At 44.9% G+C, this 18,345-nt stretch overlaps 7 protein-coding genes across 7 annotated transcripts; 6 read left to right on the top strand and 1 right to left on the bottom strand.

The window, feature by feature from the left end:
• The first annotated feature begins 188 nt into the window (after positions 1 to 188).
• On the top strand, positions 189 to 1,038 carry LOC101329046 (histone H2A type 1). Its single transcript, XM_004317699.4, has one exon. The coding sequence runs from the start codon at positions 235 to 237 to the stop codon at positions 625 to 627; it is 393 nt and encodes a 130-aa protein (XP_004317747.2). The 5' UTR covers positions 189 to 234; the 3' UTR covers positions 628 to 1,038.
• Positions 1,039 to 1,600: 562 nt separating this feature from the next.
• On the top strand, positions 1,601 to 4,929 carry LOC141279704 (histone H3.1-like). The gene has a single exon (XM_073810501.1). It carries the CDS (start codon positions 1,730 to 1,732, stop codon positions 2,138 to 2,140), a length of 411 nt encoding a protein of 136 aa, XP_073666602.1. The 5' UTR covers positions 1,601 to 1,729; the 3' UTR covers positions 2,141 to 4,929.
• Positions 4,930 to 7,437: 2,508 nt separating this feature from the next.
• LOC101332794 (histone H4) lies at positions 7,438 to 7,778 on the top strand. Its single transcript, XM_019944921.3, has one exon. It carries the CDS (start codon positions 7,438 to 7,440, stop codon positions 7,747 to 7,749), a length of 312 nt encoding a protein of 103 aa, XP_019800480.1. The 3' UTR covers positions 7,750 to 7,778.
• A 1,022-nt stretch (positions 7,779 to 8,800) lies between these two features.
• Positions 8,801 to 9,248, top strand: LOC109551478 (histone H3.1). The gene has a single exon (XM_019944843.3). It carries the CDS (start codon positions 8,801 to 8,803, stop codon positions 9,209 to 9,211), a length of 411 nt encoding a protein of 136 aa, XP_019800402.3. The 3' UTR covers positions 9,212 to 9,248.
• A 2,286-nt stretch (positions 9,249 to 11,534) lies between these two features.
• Positions 11,535 to 12,261, top strand: H1-5 (H1.5 linker histone, cluster member). The gene has a single exon (XM_019944901.3). It carries the CDS (start codon positions 11,581 to 11,583, stop codon positions 12,259 to 12,261), a length of 681 nt encoding a protein of 226 aa, XP_019800460.2. The 5' UTR covers positions 11,535 to 11,580.
• Positions 12,262 to 13,043: 782 nt separating this feature from the next.
• Positions 13,044 to 13,604, bottom strand: LOC101330780 (histone H2A type 1-like). Its single transcript, XM_004331781.4, has one exon. It carries the CDS (start codon positions 13,459 to 13,461, stop codon positions 13,069 to 13,071), a length of 393 nt encoding a protein of 130 aa, XP_004331829.1. The 5' UTR covers positions 13,462 to 13,604; the 3' UTR covers positions 13,044 to 13,068.
• A 153-nt stretch (positions 13,605 to 13,757) lies between these two features.
• LOC101333380 (histone H2B type 1-L) lies at positions 13,758 to 16,383 on the top strand. Its single transcript, XM_073810502.1, has one exon. The coding sequence runs from the start codon at positions 13,779 to 13,781 to the stop codon at positions 14,157 to 14,159; it is 381 nt and encodes a 126-aa protein (XP_073666603.1). The 5' UTR covers positions 13,758 to 13,778; the 3' UTR covers positions 14,160 to 16,383.
• The last annotated feature ends 1,962 nt before the right edge of the window (positions 16,384 to 18,345 follow it).

Genomic DNA, 18,345 nt, shown 5'->3' with positions numbered 1-18,345 from the left:
ATGCAAATAAGGTTTGGTAAAGTTCTTCGTCGGATTGGCGAATATTAGTGATGACGTTTTTCAATATTGTCCAATCAGAACGCGCATTATTAGGAACTGCATTTGTCTTGTTTAAAATGGGACAGCAACTCTGGCCAATGGAATAGCTTCTTTTTCGCGCGCAGCTGCGGTTATAAATTGTGGGTTTTTCTTTCTCTTCAGTCTTTTTTGGCGTAGGTGCATAAGCTTTGCACTATGTCTGGACGTGGCAAGCAAGGCGGCAAAGCTCGCGCCAAGGCCAAGACTCGCTCCTCGCGGGCCGGGCTCCAGTTTCCCGTAGGCCGAGTGCACCGCCTGCTCCGCAAAGGCAACTACGCCGAGCGGGTCGGGGCCGGCGCGCCGGTGTATCTGGCCGCGGTGCTGGAGTACCTGACGGCCGAGATCCTGGAGCTGGCGGGCAACGCGGCCCGCGACAATAAGAAGACGCGCATCATCCCGCGCCACCTGCAGCTGGCCATCCGCAACGACGAGGAGCTCAACAAGCTGCTAGGCAAAGTCACCATCGCTCAGGGCGGCGTCCTGCCCAATATCCAGGCCGTGCTGCTGCCCAAGAAGACTGAGAGCCACCACAAGGCCAAGGGCAAGTAAGATCTGAATTAATACTCCAATCTCTAAGAACAAAGGCTCTTTTCAGAGCCACCCACAACTTATGTGGAAGAACTGAACACTGTCCTGAAACCTATCACGAATCCCTGGCTAAGTTCACAGTACTGTACGTTGAAATATGTAGTCCTATTGATTTGACCGAGCATGCGTTAACTCATCTGGTAAAAACTAGTTTGCAGTTTACTCTTGTAAAACCATGAAAGCGGCCGCATTTATTGTCCCCTCCCCAGAAACACATTTACGGTGATTATTTGTTCCAGCAAATGTTAAATATTAAACCAATTTTGTCTTGTTTCTGGGTCTTTATCGTTAAAACCCGATGGTCCATTAGTTAACTAAAACTGCCCCTACTCGAAAGCTCCTTTCAGAGCTACTCCTATTTACAGGAAAACACCTAATCACTGATCAATGTAAATGTATCATTACTCCAGGCCTGCTTAAGTACACAGTTTACATATTAAAGTCCAATCAGCCATTTGATTGCATCAAAATCAATTAATGAAGTCACAGTCATTTACTAGTATTTAGTCAAGCACACATCAAGCTCCTCCTTCCCCACACCACGCTGGGCAAAGTTGTGTTCAGGAGGCCGGTGTGCCAGTCTATTCTGAAACTTTATTTTAGGTCTTGGTACACTCATTAAAAATAGATCCTGATGCAATTATGAAATGTAACTACTATTTAGAGAGACTAACAAATACATTATTTTGCTGTAATTTCCCCCTACATTATCTGAAAAGGAAAAAAGACTCCAATGAAAAAATGCATTTCTTTTAGGACAGTTTAGGCACTGACTTCCACAAATTCTGAACCAGACTCCTTTTTTTGCTGGAGTCTTAACGTTTTGGTCGAAAACCATAAACTCAGGATGGAGTACGACCATAATTCTTTCCTGCGAAAATAGAAATCACAAAATAGTATGGACGACAAAACTTTTCAGAGGCGGTAAAAACCAAATGAGGATTGAATTAAAAGCCAATCAGGTTACTCCCGCAAAGTTCTGGCCAATCAGGATCGGATCATCTGTATAAAGTCTGGTCCTGGGAGCGCTCAGTTGCTTCTCTCGCGGCATTAGCACAGAAGCATGGTTAGGACCAAGCAGACAGCTCGCAAGTCCACCGGCGGCAAGGCGCCACGTAAGCAGCTGGCAACTAAGGCGGCTCGCAAGAGCGCGCCGGCCACGGGCGGCGTGAAGAAGCCGCACCGCTACCGGCCTGGCACGGTGGCCCTGCGCGAGATCCGCCGCTACCAGAAGTCCACGGAGCTGCTGATCCGCAAGCTGCCGTTCCAGCGCCTGGTGCGCGAGATCGCGCAGGACTTCAAGACCGACCTGCGCTTCCAGAGCTCGGCCGTGATGGCGCTGCAGGAGGCGTGTGAGGCCTACCTGGTGGGGCTCTTCGAGGACACCAACTTGTGTGCTATCCACGCCAAGCGTGTCACTATTATGCCCAAGGACATCCAGCTTGCGCGCCGCATCCGCGGGGAGAGGGCATAAACTGTCCTTTCTAATCCGCCTTCGGCGCATTTGCTTTCTTCCAAAGGCTCTTTTAAGAGCCACTTATGTTCTCATTGAGAGTAGCTGTTATACTAGGGTGGGTATTTAGAAAATGTGGGAGAAGGGTTTCTTTCAGGAACTACATATTTGTCATGCAAAATGGGTATACAGAATACTTGCCAAGGCTACACGTGCCGTGTTCGTTTTGTTAGCTATCTAAAAGGACTTGCTGAACAGCAGCTTATAAGGGCAACAGTGTCTCCAGCAATAAGGTCACCTGGACCCTGAGTAATCAAAGATTTCACTAGAAGGAATCAGTCAACAAAAGAACTCTCAACCAAGTAAACTGGGATTCAGAGCATAAATACTAGCCAGTCCCTCCCCCACTTCGGATATAGTCGGGGTGCGGAGTTCTGGCTGACTGTTCTGTGATGTATTGGCAGTGCATGGAAGGACAAGCACTTTGCATGCCCTAATCAATTATTGATTTGAACTGTTCAGGGTCCCAGGAGGGGCAGAGTACATCTCGATTAAGCCTGACAATGTTGGTGGTTTGCCCGGGATCTAACAATAGTGGGCAGACTTCTAATGTACTAATTCAGTTTCTTTTATACAACTCCAAAAGGAAAGAATGAATCTGGCTGAAGCTACAGGGTGTTCAAACTAAGCATTTTTGTTCTCATGAGAACTGCATTTCTAGCTGTTTAGTAGTACCATCTGGTAACCCTACGGGATAAAGCTCTGAACTGTTTACTCTCCTTCACACCCATTCCAAGATTTGATACTGTAAAATTAACAAATTAACTTTTTTATTTGATAGCTTTCAGGAGCCTCCTAATGCAGATGTGCACGAGGAGCAATCCACAGGTACCGTGCATGCCATCAACATCTGGTGACTTCCCTGAGGCAGAAGCCACAGTGAGCCCGTTTGGGACAGTAATACCCCCCACACCACGTGTGGACTTCCCCGTGTCTCCTTATCCCTTACATGAGGTCACACTTACAAGTATGAAATACTAGCTCCAGGAGCTAGTCTCCCAACTCTGTGTGGACCTGTTTTAAAAGTCGAATTTTGCCCCTTTTTTCTCACCATATACATATAAGTCCAAAGATTTTTTCGTGTTCACTGTTGTTCCTCCAGAATAGAAAAAGCCTGACACGGGCAGGTGCTCATTAAACTCTAGTTGAATGAATGTATTGCTGATAAGCAACCTTGTAGACACAAGATAGCCTCAGTCGCTGAGTGCTTCCCACCTTCTGCATTACACATTTCATCACAGATTCTTTTTGAATTCTATGGGGAGTAGATATAATACTGATGACAACAATTATATAAAGCTTTATAGTTTCCAAAGTATTTTCACATGTCTTTTCATATGTGAACTTGGTAATAGCTCCCCAGGTTTAGATGAGGCACATATTAATCCTTCACTAGCTCTAGAAAAGTCTATCTTTTCTAAAGGTAGCCAAGTATTGGGAGGACAAAGCCAGGAAATCTGTTTGGGATTCTTTCAACAAACCCTGAAAGGGGATGAGATCTGGGTAAGCCTCCAATGACTAGGAAAATAAAGGAGGAGAAATCGTTTAAAAAAAAAAGAAAGAAAGAAAGAACTGGGCAGAAAAGCCTGATTTCTTTTAAGTGGAAAAGCAGAAGTTCTCCTCAGCAAGGACATCTGCTGGGATTTAGGAGTCTTTTGAGATCTGAACTTAAGATCTCAGAAGTGTACTATGGGTCAATGAGGACATGTTCTATTTGACGCCTAAATTTGATTGTAGAAAAGGTGGTTTTAGGAAATATCCAAAAATTCTTTGATAATCTTCCCTTCAAAAAATGGAAACTAGGGAATTCCCTGGCGGTCCAGCGATTAGGAGTCCACACTTTCACTGATGAGGGTGTGGGTTCGATCCCTGGTTGGGGAAATAAGATCCCGCAAGCCGCCCAGCGCGGCCAAGAAAAAAAAAAAAGGCATCTAATTCTTCTCCCCTTGAATGTGAGCTGGATTTAGAGACTGGTGTGGCATAAAGCCAAAGTGACAATAAGTACTTTGGAGACTAAGTCATAAAAGGTGCTGTGTTTCCTGCTTGCTCTCTCTCAGGTCACTTGCTGGGGATGGGGTGGGGGAGCCCCAGCCGCCATGTTGAGAAGATATTCAGGCAGCCCTGTGGAGACGCCGGCACGATAAGAAGCTGATGCATTCTCCAACAGTCAGTGGGCAACTACCAACAGCCGTGTGAGTGAGCCATCTCAGGCCCAGTCAAACCTCATGTAACTGCAGCCTCTGCTGACAGCTTGATTTTTCACTTCTTGGGAGACCCTGAACCTGAACCACCCAACTAAACTACTCTCTGATTCCTGACCTTCAGAAACTGTGTGAGAAAATACATTTGTTGTTTTAAGCTACTAACTTTTCTGGTAATTCACTACACAATAATAAATAACAGATGCAAGAGAAAAAACAAGAAGAGTTAGGAGTTATCTGACAGACTTCACTGGTCTAATACAAGGGAATAAATAAAATATAGTGGGCACATAAAAAGAGATTCTCTCTTTCTTCTGAGATCAAGAAACAAATAAATGGCAAAAATAAAAGCTGAACCCAAGAATCAGTCCATACCTGGGCACACCTGTGCCAGGATCTCCAACAGCATTTTCTAGCTTTATTTTAAAAAACAAACAACAACAACAAACAAACAAGCAAATCCAGAATAACCACCAAAACCAAAGGCAAAAAATCTGAGTACTATTTTAAAGCATGACTTGCAGAGTACCAGTGTCTTAGTCTGCTCAGGCTGCTGTAACAGAATACCATAGACTAGGTGTCTTATAAACAATAGAAATGTATTTCTCACAGTTCCGGAGACTGGGAAGTCGAAGATCGAGGTGCTGTCAGATTCAGTGTCTGGTAAGAGCCTACTTCCTAATTCATAGATGGCTATTTTCTCAGTGTGGAAGAGACAATGGGGTCTCTTTTATAGAGGCACTAATCGCATTCATGAGGGCCCTCCACTTATGACCTAAGCACCTCCCAATAACCCTACCTCCAAATACCCAATACCCTCACATTAGAGATTAGGTTTCAATATATGAATTCTGGGGGAACAGAAACATTCAGTCTATTGAAACCAGTCTGTTTTTAAAGATTAGAAGCTTAGGAACTGTGTTCTTAGCCTCTGTCCCTGTTGTAAACCCAAGAGGGCGAGGCAGTAGAGGACCCCTACCCCAAAGGACCCACACCTTCATTTTGATTCTTGTTTTTTCAGTATCCAACCCTGCAGATGCTAGTAAGTTGAAGTGAATGAAAGGGAATCAGAGTTTCCGGCAGCTATTGTCTGATATATTTCAGGCATGATAACTAGCTACATTAGGAGACACTTAGAAGGGACTATAAAGACCATGGTATTATAAAATTTTGGAAACAAGGTAGGACATTATACAAAACAAGGAGGGAGTGTTAGGCATGAAAAGCTGTGTATATTAGAGAATACATTTAGGTTTTGAGAGAGTTTCAGGAGAAAGTAAGGGGTTTCTTAAAGGTTTTTGCAAATTAAGGTTCTGACTTGGTAAAAGGCCAATCTATGTGGAGAAATAAGACTGTATGGAATGGAAGGAAAGATTTGAGAGGTTAAGTTCATGGAGTTGAAAAGACTCCAAATGGCTAGTGGTGTTTTGGATTAGTGTGTGTGTGTGTTTGGGGACAGGAGAAATGAGAATTAGGAAAGGTACTAGTTACTAGTCAGTAAACTAATTTTGAACGAAGAACAATTAAAGAACAATAAAAGAGAAAAAAATTAAAAACAAAAAGAACAGCTAATTCCAAAGGTTTAATCAAAACAGAGAAAACAAAATCAAGTGTCAAGAAAATAAACGTGTGGCACATCAAATTGAAAATACAGTAATAATGAAAAGGATTGAGCCCAACACTGGGAACTAAGAACATTAAGAATTGTCAACCAGACAAGTGTGAATCAGTAGCAACCCTCAGAACATTGGAAAGGCAAGTATACCTACCTCATTTATTCATCTGATTGAAGGGGAAAGGAATTCTATGGACTGTAAAGCATTGCCAACATTTCTCTCAGAAAAGAATAGCTCTCCTAATGTGAGAAACAAACAAACAACTCCTAAATATTTATCCCAATTATTCAACAAGAATTTATCAGGCAATATCATTATTATTTGCTGAGAAAGACAAAAAGGAAGCCTTTGAACAGTACTTAATTTAAATAATTCTCAAACTCAATTTTTTAATTGAATTATATTTGATTTACAATTTTATGTAAGTTTCAGGTGTACAACAAGGTGATTCAAATATACCTATATATCTATGTACATACAGATATCTATCTTTTTCAGATTCTTTTCCATTATAGGTTATTAAAAGACTCAAACTTTTTAAGCTGAGAAATCTGCAGTTTGTTTCCTCCATGAAGGTCGGAGAAGAGACTTAACAAATTATTTTAACAAAGAGAATCACACCTTTGGGACACATAGATATGAATATAAATATTTCCAGGGCAAAGCATTGGCAAGGCAACTGTATTTGTAAATTAAAGGCATGGAGTTTTTGGGTGCACTTGATTTCTCAGTTCAACAAAGGAGAGAAACGAGGGGGGGAGGGGGCAGGGTGGTAATCCCTGAGAGGCATTTTTACTTGTTCATGGACTCACCAAAGGAAACTACAGGTAAAAGATTACCTTCCTTAAACAGCTTCCTGAAGTGTTTCTAAGTGAGATGAAGAAAATTTGAAAAAGCCAGTACTACCCCGCAAAATGTGGCAGCCAGTGAGGGAAGGGAAAGTAAGGTGATAGGATGAGTAAGGAAAAGGGGAGAGCACCGACGCTGAGAACGACAAAAAACCCCACCTGGAAGCTATCTATAATCAGGCGGCCAGCCACGAGGTTTCACAAAAGCTCCCAAATGCCTACAATCATCGCTCTTGAGATGCGCCATTCATTCCAGCAGCCACAAGTCGCTAAGAGATGGCAGAAAACAAAACAAAACAAAACAAAACGGACAGCAAGGCCTGACCAAACCAAAAGAAAGCTCTTCCAGGGGCGGGCGAGCGCAACATGATGTAGAAATTAGGCTGAGAGATTTTCATTAGGCGCCGGTTCTGACCAAGTAGTTTAAGCACCGCCCTTTCCAGTTTGCTGAAAACGTGGGCGGGGCTTCGGGTCTGGAACCTCCCTGAAGAGACGCAGCTGGCTTGAGCGGTTCCCAACCAGGTCCGATATACCACTATATAAAACACCGCCTTTGCGAATTGGAGCATCGTGTTCGATTAGAATTGGTGAAGATGTCTGGTCGTGGTAAGGGTGGGAAGGGCCTGGGGAAAGGAGGTGCTAAGCGCCACCGCAAGGTTCTGCGTGATAACATCCAGGGCATTACCAAGCCGGCCATCCGACGCCTAGCTCGGCGTGGTGGGGTGAAGCGCATCTCCGGCCTCATCTATGAGGAGACCCGTGGGGTGCTAAAGGTGTTTCTGGAGAACGTGATCCGGGATGCCGTTACGTACACTGAGCACGCCAAGCGCAAGACTGTCACTGCTATGGACGTGGTCTACGCGCTCAAGCGCCAGGGACGCACTCTGTATGGCTTTGGCGGTTAGAGTTCCAAAGGCATCATAACGTCGCTTAAAGGCCCTTTTTAGGGCCACCCACGAAATCTGTTAAAGAGCTGTAGGCATTAATGTGCATTTTAAGTATTTTGGAGTAGTTGGGGGGGCTAAAAATTTGAAGTTGAGCTTAAGTTGCGTGTTGTCACAGTCCCCAAGCCCTCGTCAGCCTTTCCACCTACAGTGGCAAATTCTCTGATAACTCAGCTGCGTTGCCAGTTTTTACAGAGGTTTCGTGTAAGCTCGGGCTCATCTAACCTATGTCGACTGCGCTCGCACTCCCACGTCAAGGGCAAAGAAATGATACAGTATGGCGAGTAATGCCTAAAATACTATCATACCTTTTTTGCAGAAAAAGTTGGCCGACCCTCGTTTTAATAAGCTGAGAGGTTCTTAAGCACGCTGAAGTTTGAGACCACTGACATAGAACATGGCTGGATTTCGACTTTCAATGCCTCCGTTTATCATAAGCTGGTTGGTTCCCTTTTATGTTATTCAGTAAACTATTTTTGTCAAGAACCCAATCATGACATCTTGTACTGTATTTAAAATAGTGCAAGACACTTTGAGATTCTCTAGATAGCACCTTAAGAATTTTGATGCATCCTGCAATCTTTTTTTTTTTTTTTTTGGCGGTACGCGGGCCTCTCAACGCCGCGGCCTCTCCCACCGCGGAGCACAGGCTCAGGAAGCGCAGGCCCAGCGGCCACGGCCCGCCGGACCCTCCCGGACCGGGGCACGAACCCGCGCCCCCCACATCGGCAGGCGGACCACCAACCACCGCGCCACCAGGGAAGCCCATCTCGCAGTCTTTTAAAGCCAATAAGATACCTCCTCTGTACATTATCCTAATGACCGAAGTAGAAGCGGGAAAACGCTTCCTTTTCTTTGAGGAATAAGCCTAGAACCAATTCTGTGGGCGGGGAAGGGCGGGGCAGGCGAGGGAGGCAGCAGTCTATTGTCCAATCAAGACGCGAGGGTCCCTATATATATTGGGACGACTGGGTCCTGTTACTACTGTTAAAGTAATTGGCGCTGCTTGTGCATGGCTCGCACGAAGCAGACCGCTCGCAAGTCCACCGGCGGCAAGGCGCCACGTAAGCAGCTGGCCACCAAGGCGGCCCGCAAGAGCGCGCCGGCCACGGGCGGCGTGAAGAAGCCGCACCGCTACCGGCCCGGCACGGTGGCCCTGCGCGAGATCCGCCGCTATCAGAAGTCCACGGAGCTGCTGATCCGCAAGCTACCGTTCCAGCGCCTGGTGCGCGAGATCGCGCAGGACTTCAAGACCGACCTGCGCTTCCAGAGCTCGGCCGTGATGGCGCTGCAGGAGGCGTGCGAGGCCTACCTGGTGGGGCTCTTCGAGGACACCAACTTGTGTGCTATCCATGCTAAGCGCGTCACCATCATGCCCAAGGACATCCAGCTCGCCCGTCGCATCCGCGGGGAAAGAGCTTAAGTCTTACACCGCCTCCTATTATATATACCTCATCCGAAAAGGCTCTTTTCAGAGCCCCTCAACTGTCACCAAAAAGGAACTGTTCATTCTAGAGGATACATGTTATCCCCAAAAGAAAAATGACAGGAGAGTTTTGATGAAATAGCTGTTGTGGGCTCAATTGTTGCTGTGTCACTTCAGTGCTGCATATTTAGAGATTAAGCTGCAGACGGAGGTTACTGTATTCTGTGATCCTAGTCAGCCTATTGAGCTGTTTCTGGGGAAGCATACTTAAAGTGATACAACCATTAAGCCTTTGGCTACACGAAGGGACTGAAGAAAAACTGGCCCATACCTTGCGAAAGTTTATTGGTTTCTGTGGATAATTGTGTAAATGGCAAATGAAGGGTTTTTTTGTTTGTTTTTGCCCGGTACCCTAGCTCCTTGACTTCAGAAAATGTGCCTCTTGCCTTCCTGTTGCAGAAAGAAATACTGGTCGAGGTTCAAGCCTCACAGCTGCCATTTACTACTAGCTGTATAATCTTTGCCAAATTACTCATCTCTCTGGGACTCACCTAGAACAGCTGTAAAATGTAGCAGACGAATTGGTTTGTAGGTCATGCTTAGATTCGTTCCTGGCAGTTAAATGCTCAATGAATGTTAGCTCTCTTTAGTATGCTTCTCTCCTGTAAAGCATGACTTCCCCGAACCTCTTCCCAAATTTTCTGAAAGTTTTGTGATTGAAAAAGTGGGAAATACTTGGTTGGAACATTTTCTTGTTAAGATCTCCTTTTTAGATCTCGATTTGCATAGTTCTGAAAGGCAGGCCTGTAGCAACACACCATGAACTGTGTCTGTGAGAAGGAATACAAAACAGCAAAAGAGCCAAATAGTAAATATTTTAGGTTTTGCAGGCAACATATAGTCTGTCACAGTTTTTTAAAAATAGAAAAACTCAGCTCGACGGCCATACAAAAATAGGCCACTGTCTAGATTTGGCCATAGTAGGCTATAGTTTCAACTCCAGGAGCTCCTGAAGAGATGAAGTGTATTGGCCTACAGTTTTTCACAGGGGAGAACTGTTGATTGCATGAGAGATCCTAATCATCACTCCATCCAGGCACAAAATCCTGTCCATGCCTCCCCCTCCCACCTCCCAATAAATAGCAAACTTCATCCTCCATTCCACTTCCTGGTTATTGCCTCAGTTCCCTTGGATGTTAATGTTTTCCTGAATTCTCTTAAACTTCTATAACCTCCAGTCCCTTAAGAGCCAGGCCACACTTATAGTCAGTGGCCAATTATTTCACTGGAAGATACAGGTCTATCTTCACTTAAACACACAAAAATATCCACACTGATGTCCTACAAAAGAGGGTGTTTTGACCGTGTAATTTGTTAAATGTTGATGGAGGTAAGGAGTTTGAGAGCATTGGGAAAAGCACCGTGAAAGAGGGACAAAGTCCCATGCCATTTAAACAGTTTGCACTTTCGAGGGCTACTGGAAGCCCTTGAATAATTTTTAGCAGGTTTCAGGGTTTTTTTCTAAAATACATTATCGGGGTTAAGCATTTTTCTTTGTTCTTATTTTATTGGTTTCGCTTAGGAATTAAAGAGAGAAAGCATCTCAATCAAAAACAAACCAAATTTGTTTGAATGAAGGTCATTGGATCCTGTAGCCAAAGCTATTTCTATTCCTCCTGGAAGAAGTCACTTTGGCAACAGAACTTTTCCTAGCGGCAAAATCCCATTCTCTAAAGACAGTGGCACGTGGAAACTCCTTGGGAGGCAGAACCGGTTTTTAAAGTAAGATCTATATGGTTAATTTGGGGCTGTAGGCAACCAGCTGTCCTGCGCCTGTGTTACTTGCCGCAGTTTGAAACAAAGTTTATGGCAAAACCACGGAACCTAGTGTCTTTCCTCTTGCAAAAATCAAAGGCCGAACTTAGGGACAAAACCTTTTAAAAAACGTTCACTTGGTACTTAGTAAAAATTTATTGCAACAATGCAACTAACTAGCTCGATGCCTCACGCCTGATGGACACATATGAAAAGCTGAAGGGATTTTTAAAAATATCTTTCATTAATTGCGCGTGATTCATAAAAACACAAACAAGTATGTGAACATGGAGGCTGTTTTCCTCCTTTGGAGCTTCAAAGAGTCAAATTCTGTACCACTGTTTTTAGCATTTAATCAAATTTTGGGACTAACAAACACAATTTGGGAGTCCAACCACGAGAGCCGGCTGCCTGAGGGCGGTGGATCGGACGCTCCACCAATCACAGGGCAGCACCGGCTTATATAAGCCCCGGGCCCGAGCAAGGTAGCATTGCAAAACTTGCTCTTTGGGTTTTGAATCTCTCTTCTTCTAGCAGTTTCTTCCGTCGCCATGTCGGAAACCGCTCCTGCTGAGACGGCTGCCCCGGCGCCGGTGGAGAAATCTCCTGCCAAGAAGAAGTCTACTAAGAAGTCCGCGAGCGGTGGCGCGGCTAAGCGCAAGGCGACCGGGCCCCCAGTTTCTGAGCTGATCACTAAGGCTGTGGCCGCCTCCAAAGAGCGCAATGGCCTTTCTTTGGCAGCGCTCAAGAAGACCCTGGCAGCTGGCGGCTACGACGTGGAGAAGAACAACAGTCGAATCAAGCTGGGTCTCAAGAGCCTGGTGAGCAAGGGTACCCTTGTGCAGACCAAGGGCACGGGTGCTTCCGGTTCCTTTAAGCTCAATAGGAAGGCGCCCACCGGGGAAGCCAAGCCGAAGGCCAAGAAGGCGGGGGCTGCTAAAGCGAAAAAACCCGCAGGGGCCACCCCTAAGAAGCCCAAAAAGGCTGCGGGAGCAAAGAAAGCAGTGAAGAAGACTCCCAAGAAGGCGAAGAAGCCCGCAGCCGCTGGCGTCAAAAAGGTGGCCAAGAGTCCCAAGAAAACCAAAGCCGCGGCAAAGCCGAAGAAGGCTGCCAAAAGCCCCGCTAAGCCTAAGGCAGTGAAGCCAAAAGCGGCGAAACCCAAAGCTGCCAAGCCTAAGGCAGCAAAACCCAAAGCTGCAAAGGCAAAGAAGGCGGCTCCCAAAAAGAAGTAGGAAGTTGGCGCTTAAGACGCAAACCCCAAAGGCTCTTTTCAGAGCCACCTAGAGATCTCTGAAAACAGCTGTGCACTGAGTAACATTATTCTCAGCCGCCCGCCAAGAAAAAATTGCTTGCCCTCTACTTCCACTAAACGTTTTCACCTTTGCTCCTGCTTGGAACTCAAAGCGAAAAACATACTCTTTTTAAAACACAACAAAGTTAGAAAATTTGACCTGCATCCAGGAACCTGCAAAATTGTCCACAAACATGTTAAATGTGAGTTGACCATTTTAAGACATTTTGGTTCCTGGGTATTTAGCTACAAAGAACTTTTTAAAGTTAAAAAGCCCGCGTCACGTTCAGATAGGTCAACTGTTTCTGTTCAAATGGTAGACGTTTTTATTCCGGTTTATGCGCCACCTAATTCACTGCACACACATCTATTTTTAATTTGATATTGCAGGAATCAAGGCACAGAGCATAACTTCAGCACTAGCAGAGGTCGAGTTATATACTGCAAATAAGCCGAGAAAGTGTTTTGATTGTCCTCAGGGGCCCTTAAAGATACTTTGATTTTGCATCTTGACACTGCACTCACTTCCTTACCAAAGCTCTTGATATCTTCCTGACATTCCGAGGACATGACTAGGAGTCCGAAAAGTGGCTCAAACTGCTTGCCAAATTAATTACATGAAGTAACTTCTTTTCCCCAGGCAATAATGACAATGGAATTAAATGAAACTACTGTCCCAGCTCCTCCGCAGAAAAAGTAGGTGGCTCTGAAAAGAGCCTTTGGTTTCGAAGGCGTTGCTCTTGAGGCCTTACTTGCCCTTGGCCTTGTGGTGGCTCTCGGTCTTCTTGGGCAGCAGCACCGCCTGGATGTTGGGCAGGACGCCGCCCTGAGCGATGGTGACTTTGCCTAGCAGCTTGTTGAGCTCCTCGTCGTTGCGGATGGCCAGCTGCAGGTGGCGCGGGATGATGCGCGTCTTCTTGTTGTCGCGGGCCGCGTTGCCCGCCAGCTCCAGGATCTCGGCCGTCAGGTACTCCAACACCGCCGCCAAGTACACCGGAGCGCCGGCCCCGACACGCTCAGCGTAATTGCCCTTGCGGAGCAGGCGGTGCACTCGGCCCACGGGAAACTGGAGCCCGGCGCGAGAAGAGCGAGTCTTAGCCTTGGCGCGAACTTTGCCGCCTTGCTTGCCACGTCCAGACATAATGCAGTATTTTAAAGCCTACACCAGAAGCAACTAAGGTGAAAGAAGAAAATCGCACATTTTATAGCTGCAGCTGGGCGCGAAAAAGAAGCTATTCCATTGGGTAAAGTAGTAATTCCGTTTTAAAAGAGACGTGTCGGTCCTTTAAATGCGCGTTCTGATTGGACAAAGTTGTAATGACGTCATAAGCAGTGTTCGCCAATCAGACATAGGACTTTACTAAGTGTCATTTGAATATACAGTTGTAAGTGAAACGGACTCGCCTCGCCCATTGCTCACTCTTTGTTTCTCGAGGATTTTGTTAACGCCACTTCACCATGCCTGAGCTTGCCAAGTCCGCTCCTGCCCCGAAGAAAGGCTCCAAGAAGGCGGTGACCAAGGCTCAGAAGAAAGACGGCAAGAAGCGCAAGCGCAGCCGCAAGGAGAGCTACTCCGTATACGTGTACAAAGTGCTGAAGCAGGTCCACCCGGACACCGGCATCTCGTCCAAGGCCATGGGCATCATGAACTCGTTCGTTAACGACATCTTCGAGCGCATCGCGGGCGAGGCGTCGCGCCTGGCGCATTACAACAAGCGCTCGACTATCACCTCCAGGGAGATCCAGACGGCCGTGCGCTTGCTGCTGCCCGGCGAGCTGGCCAAGCACGCCGTGTCTGAGGGCACCAAGGCTGTCACCAAGTACACCAGCTCCAAGTGAGCCACTGGCTGCAAAGCAGTTGATCAGGTTCCATCATATCCAAAGGCTCTTTTCAGAGCCATCCACGCTTTCCAAAGAGAACTGGCACTTAGTTTAAACAGCTTTAGAGGTAGACAAAAGCAATATTAATCTGAAGCCTTTAGTAAATGCTGCTTAATTTGTGCAACAAATTAGATTTTGGGTTTGTGGCATTTCAAATAAGATGATCTTGATAACAAGTTGTACATGTTACAGCCATCACCCAAAAAGAATTTTATTGTGCTTATTTCACTTACCGTCCAGCTCAGCTTTACTCTGAGGATCAATCTTAAAGTTAGTGGCTAGCAAATTTCAAATGCTCTTTAACTGAACGTTAACTTACCTTACATCATTTTTCAGCAGTCGTACACTTGCCATTCCATGCCCTGACCCTCACCATGCTTTATAAATATCACCCCAAAAAATGAATTAAAGGAAAACAAGCAGGTAGTGTCCCCTTTAGATTTTTCATGTAATTTGATCCTACTGCATTCTTAAGTTTTAATGTTTCACCCCTTTTGGGAATGACATTTCTGTTTACTATTATTTTTACATCGTCAAATTTTTTAATTGGGAAAAAGAATTTAGAGTATCAGTTTCTTTTCTGAGTCAGTTCCACATTTCTTCTCACTCTGTTTCCTCTTTACCTTTTTTCCCCTTGTAATAAGGGAGAAACTCTAAATGAAAAGGCAATCTTTGAGACCTGAAGGATGGCATTTTTCTCCAAGGGGGAAGCGCAATCTCCCGGTGTTTAGGCCCATATTTCAGAGCTAATTAGGCATTCTCAAGAATCAGTGTGGAAATATAAGTCCCAAGCATGCTACAGACTATCAGATATTAAGATGGTAAAACCCAACATCTTTACTGTTTTTCTAGATATTATTCAATCTTTTCCCATTAAAGGACAGGAGGCCTTGGGCTTCTGGGAATAGAAAGCACAAAATTGGGGCTGAACTTATGAGCTCAGGAACAAAGGAGAGTTAAGCCAAAACTGTAGACAAAAGCCAGTGATTGCCTTCCCTGTAGCCTCAAAAAGGTCACTAGAAATATGCAGAATATTTATGGAGTTTAATATTAGTTCATTTCTTTACTACATCAATTAACAGTGAATATGAAATTAGAATTGTTATTGATGTAGTGAAGACATGACTAATATCAGGCCTAGAAAGATACAGTTATTTCCTGAAATGTACCATATAGTCCTTCTCCATTCTGTTTCTGTTAAGCCCCAGTTCCTCTACCATCTAAATCCTGTCTGTCCTGCAAAGCCAATCTCAAATCTAATCGCCTCTCTGATTATTCCAACTTGCATTGTTTTACCTTCTTGAAGTTTCTCCAGAGTGTTTTTCCTTTTTATTTCAACCTCTCCCACACACATACACCCTGTCTATATGCAAACCAGGACCTCCCAGTCTTTGCTATATCTTTATGCCTTTATCTCCATTAGACCTAGGAAGTGTGATTTATTTCTAGAGTATTCTTTAGGTATTTAGCATTTTATTTTACAATTTTTTGGGAGGGGGTGCGTGCCATGGCCTGTGGGATCTAGATATCCGACCACTGCATTGGAAGCACAGAGTCTTAACCACTGGACCACCAGAGAATTCCCTTATAATTCATTTTTAATCAACATTACCTGTGTCCACTGTTATGATTGGCCTATGGGACCTACACTTGAAATTAGGAGACCAATTCCTAAAACATTTGCCACTTACTTTAAGAGGCCAAGATTTTGGCTTCTCTGAAACACAGTTTCCCTATCTGTAAACTGGGCATAACAGCAATTCCTAGTCACATGACTATTGTGAGGATCAGTGAGACTGCTTTGTGAATGTCTAAGAATTATTATGCACATATTTTGTATATATTAAAAAGGAATCTTATACATCTATTTGGCATTTGAAAGGCTTAAGGTCATCTTCATTTATCAAACTGAATCTCAAAGTTCAGCCCGTACAGTGTTTTCTAGTTCATTTTTTCTTTCAATAAATATTTGTTGAGCACATATTATGTCCCATAAACTCTTCTAGGTGCCAGAAATATATCAAGGAACTAAACAGAAAGGAAGTCACGCACAGATACAGTTTATTTTCTAATGTGGGAACAGACATGCACATAACAAAAACAACAACAAAAAAAGAGTGTCAGAAGATAATGAACATTAAACATTTGGGAGGAAAACAAAGCAGAAAAGGAAGATAAAGAATGGTTTTGTTATCTTTCATTTTAAATAACATAATCACAGAATGCTGATCAAGAAGGTGCAATTTTAACAAAGATGAAGAGACGAGGGAGTGGGCCACTGGGGAAGATTCTTCTAGGCAGAAGGAAGCAGGAACAATAGACCCCGAATGTATATGTGGGGGTAAGGGGTAAATACCTGGTGTTAGACAAGGGACAGCAGGTGGCCAATGTGACTGGGACTGAAGTAGCAAAATAGCTGGAGGTGGGAAACGGTGCTGGGAATGGGGCCTTCCAGAATGTGTAGGACCTTATATGACAGTATAATGGCTTTGGTTTCATTCTTATATGTTTCAAATTCTTAGTAGCTGCAGAAAGCTGTAGGTTTTGGGTGATCAGCTGTGACTCTTTTTTTTTTTTTTTTTTGCGGTACGCGGGCCTCTCACTGTTGTGGCCTCTCCCGTTGCGGAGCACAGGCTCCGGACGCACAGGCTCAGCGGCCATGGCTCACGGGCCCAGCCGCTCCGCGGCATGTGGGATCTTCCCAGACCGGGGCACGGACCCGCGTCCCCTGCATCGGCAGGCGGACTTTCAACCACTGCGCCACCAGGGAAGCCCAGCTGTGACTCATCTTGACCCCTGATCCTGGACTTCAAAAGGACAACGGGCATGGTGCTCTGTGTGGAAGTGTCATTTTACTTCTTTGCTGAAAACTCTCAGAGAGGTCAGAGAGAAGGACTACCAGGCCAAGTCAGGGCATCAGGGACCCCAGAGAAGTACCAGACCCTTCCTTACAGATATAGGAACTCCAGGCCTTTTACTCCCAACAGTTACTTTTTGTTCCAGAATAGTCCTCTTCTCCAAAGCCTCCTGAACTGAGCAAATTCCTGTGGAAGAATCACTGATTTTGAATCTGTTTCCAGTTGGGGGTCACCAGGGACCACACAAACAAGAGCCACTGACAAATAATGTTCTTTCAAACATCAAACCCATACCCACCATTTAATACATGTGTCCACTCCTGAATCTTAACCTTTCTCCAACTTCTTTTGTTTTTTCTGGCCTTATTTCCACCCTTGTCTCAAGCCACGAGAGCGAAATCTCGCATATTTCTTCTCATGGTACATTATCCATGTAACTAGGTAATAATCAAAGGGCCACTCTCACTTTTACGTTCCTAGTTTCTCACTCCTCTTGTGTCCAGTGGTTCCCAATTTCAATCATGCATCAAACTTGCTGGTAGAACTTTGAAAAAATATATTACTGCAGAGCTTTGCCCCTAGAGATTCTGATTCAATTTATCAGAGGAGGGGCCTGGACATCTCGGGTATTTGAAATTCCCCAGCTAATGCTGATGGCTGTGAGGATTGAGAGGCACACTCTTCTGTGCCCACTCTGGGAAGTAGCCCCTAAGATGGCACCCAGTGACCCCTACCTTCTAGTACTGGTGCCCTTCCCACATTGCTCCAGCATTATGGTCAACAGGATATGACAGAGGTAATGGTATGTCACTTTCAAGATTCGATAAGAGACTTCCATCTTGATAACTCCCACTCTCTTGGATCACTTGTTCCAGAGGAAGGAAGCCAGCCCTTGTCATGAGTAACCTTATAGAGATATCCACATGGTGACGTACTGAGGCCTCCAGCCAACAGCATTATAAACAAGCTTTTTCTTGGACTTTAGAAGCTCCAGTCCCAGTCAAGTCTTTAGAATCTAAAGTTTAGATGACCTGACTGCAGCTTTGTGAGAGATCTTGAATCGGACTACCACCTAAGCTGCTCCCAGGTTCCTGATCCTAAGAAAATCTATGAGGTAATAAATGTTTGCTGTTTTAAGCTGTTCAATTTTGGAACAATGTGTTACTCAACATATTTAGTTGATAATATACCAACTGAAACCTTAGCGATCCTTTCTTTCAAGATCAAATCTTGTTATACCTCTTCCAAGAAACTTTCCCAGATTGCCACATTCTAGAATAATATTA

The sequence above is a fragment of the Tursiops truncatus genome, chromosome 10, assembly GCF_011762595.2.
Source record: "Tursiops truncatus isolate mTurTru1 chromosome 10, mTurTru1.mat.Y, whole genome shotgun sequence".
NCBI lineage: Eukaryota > Metazoa > Chordata > Mammalia > Artiodactyla > Delphinidae > Tursiops > Tursiops truncatus.
The sequence above is the reverse complement of the archived record's forward strand: the minus strand, read 5'-3'. Positions and strand labels throughout refer to the sequence as shown.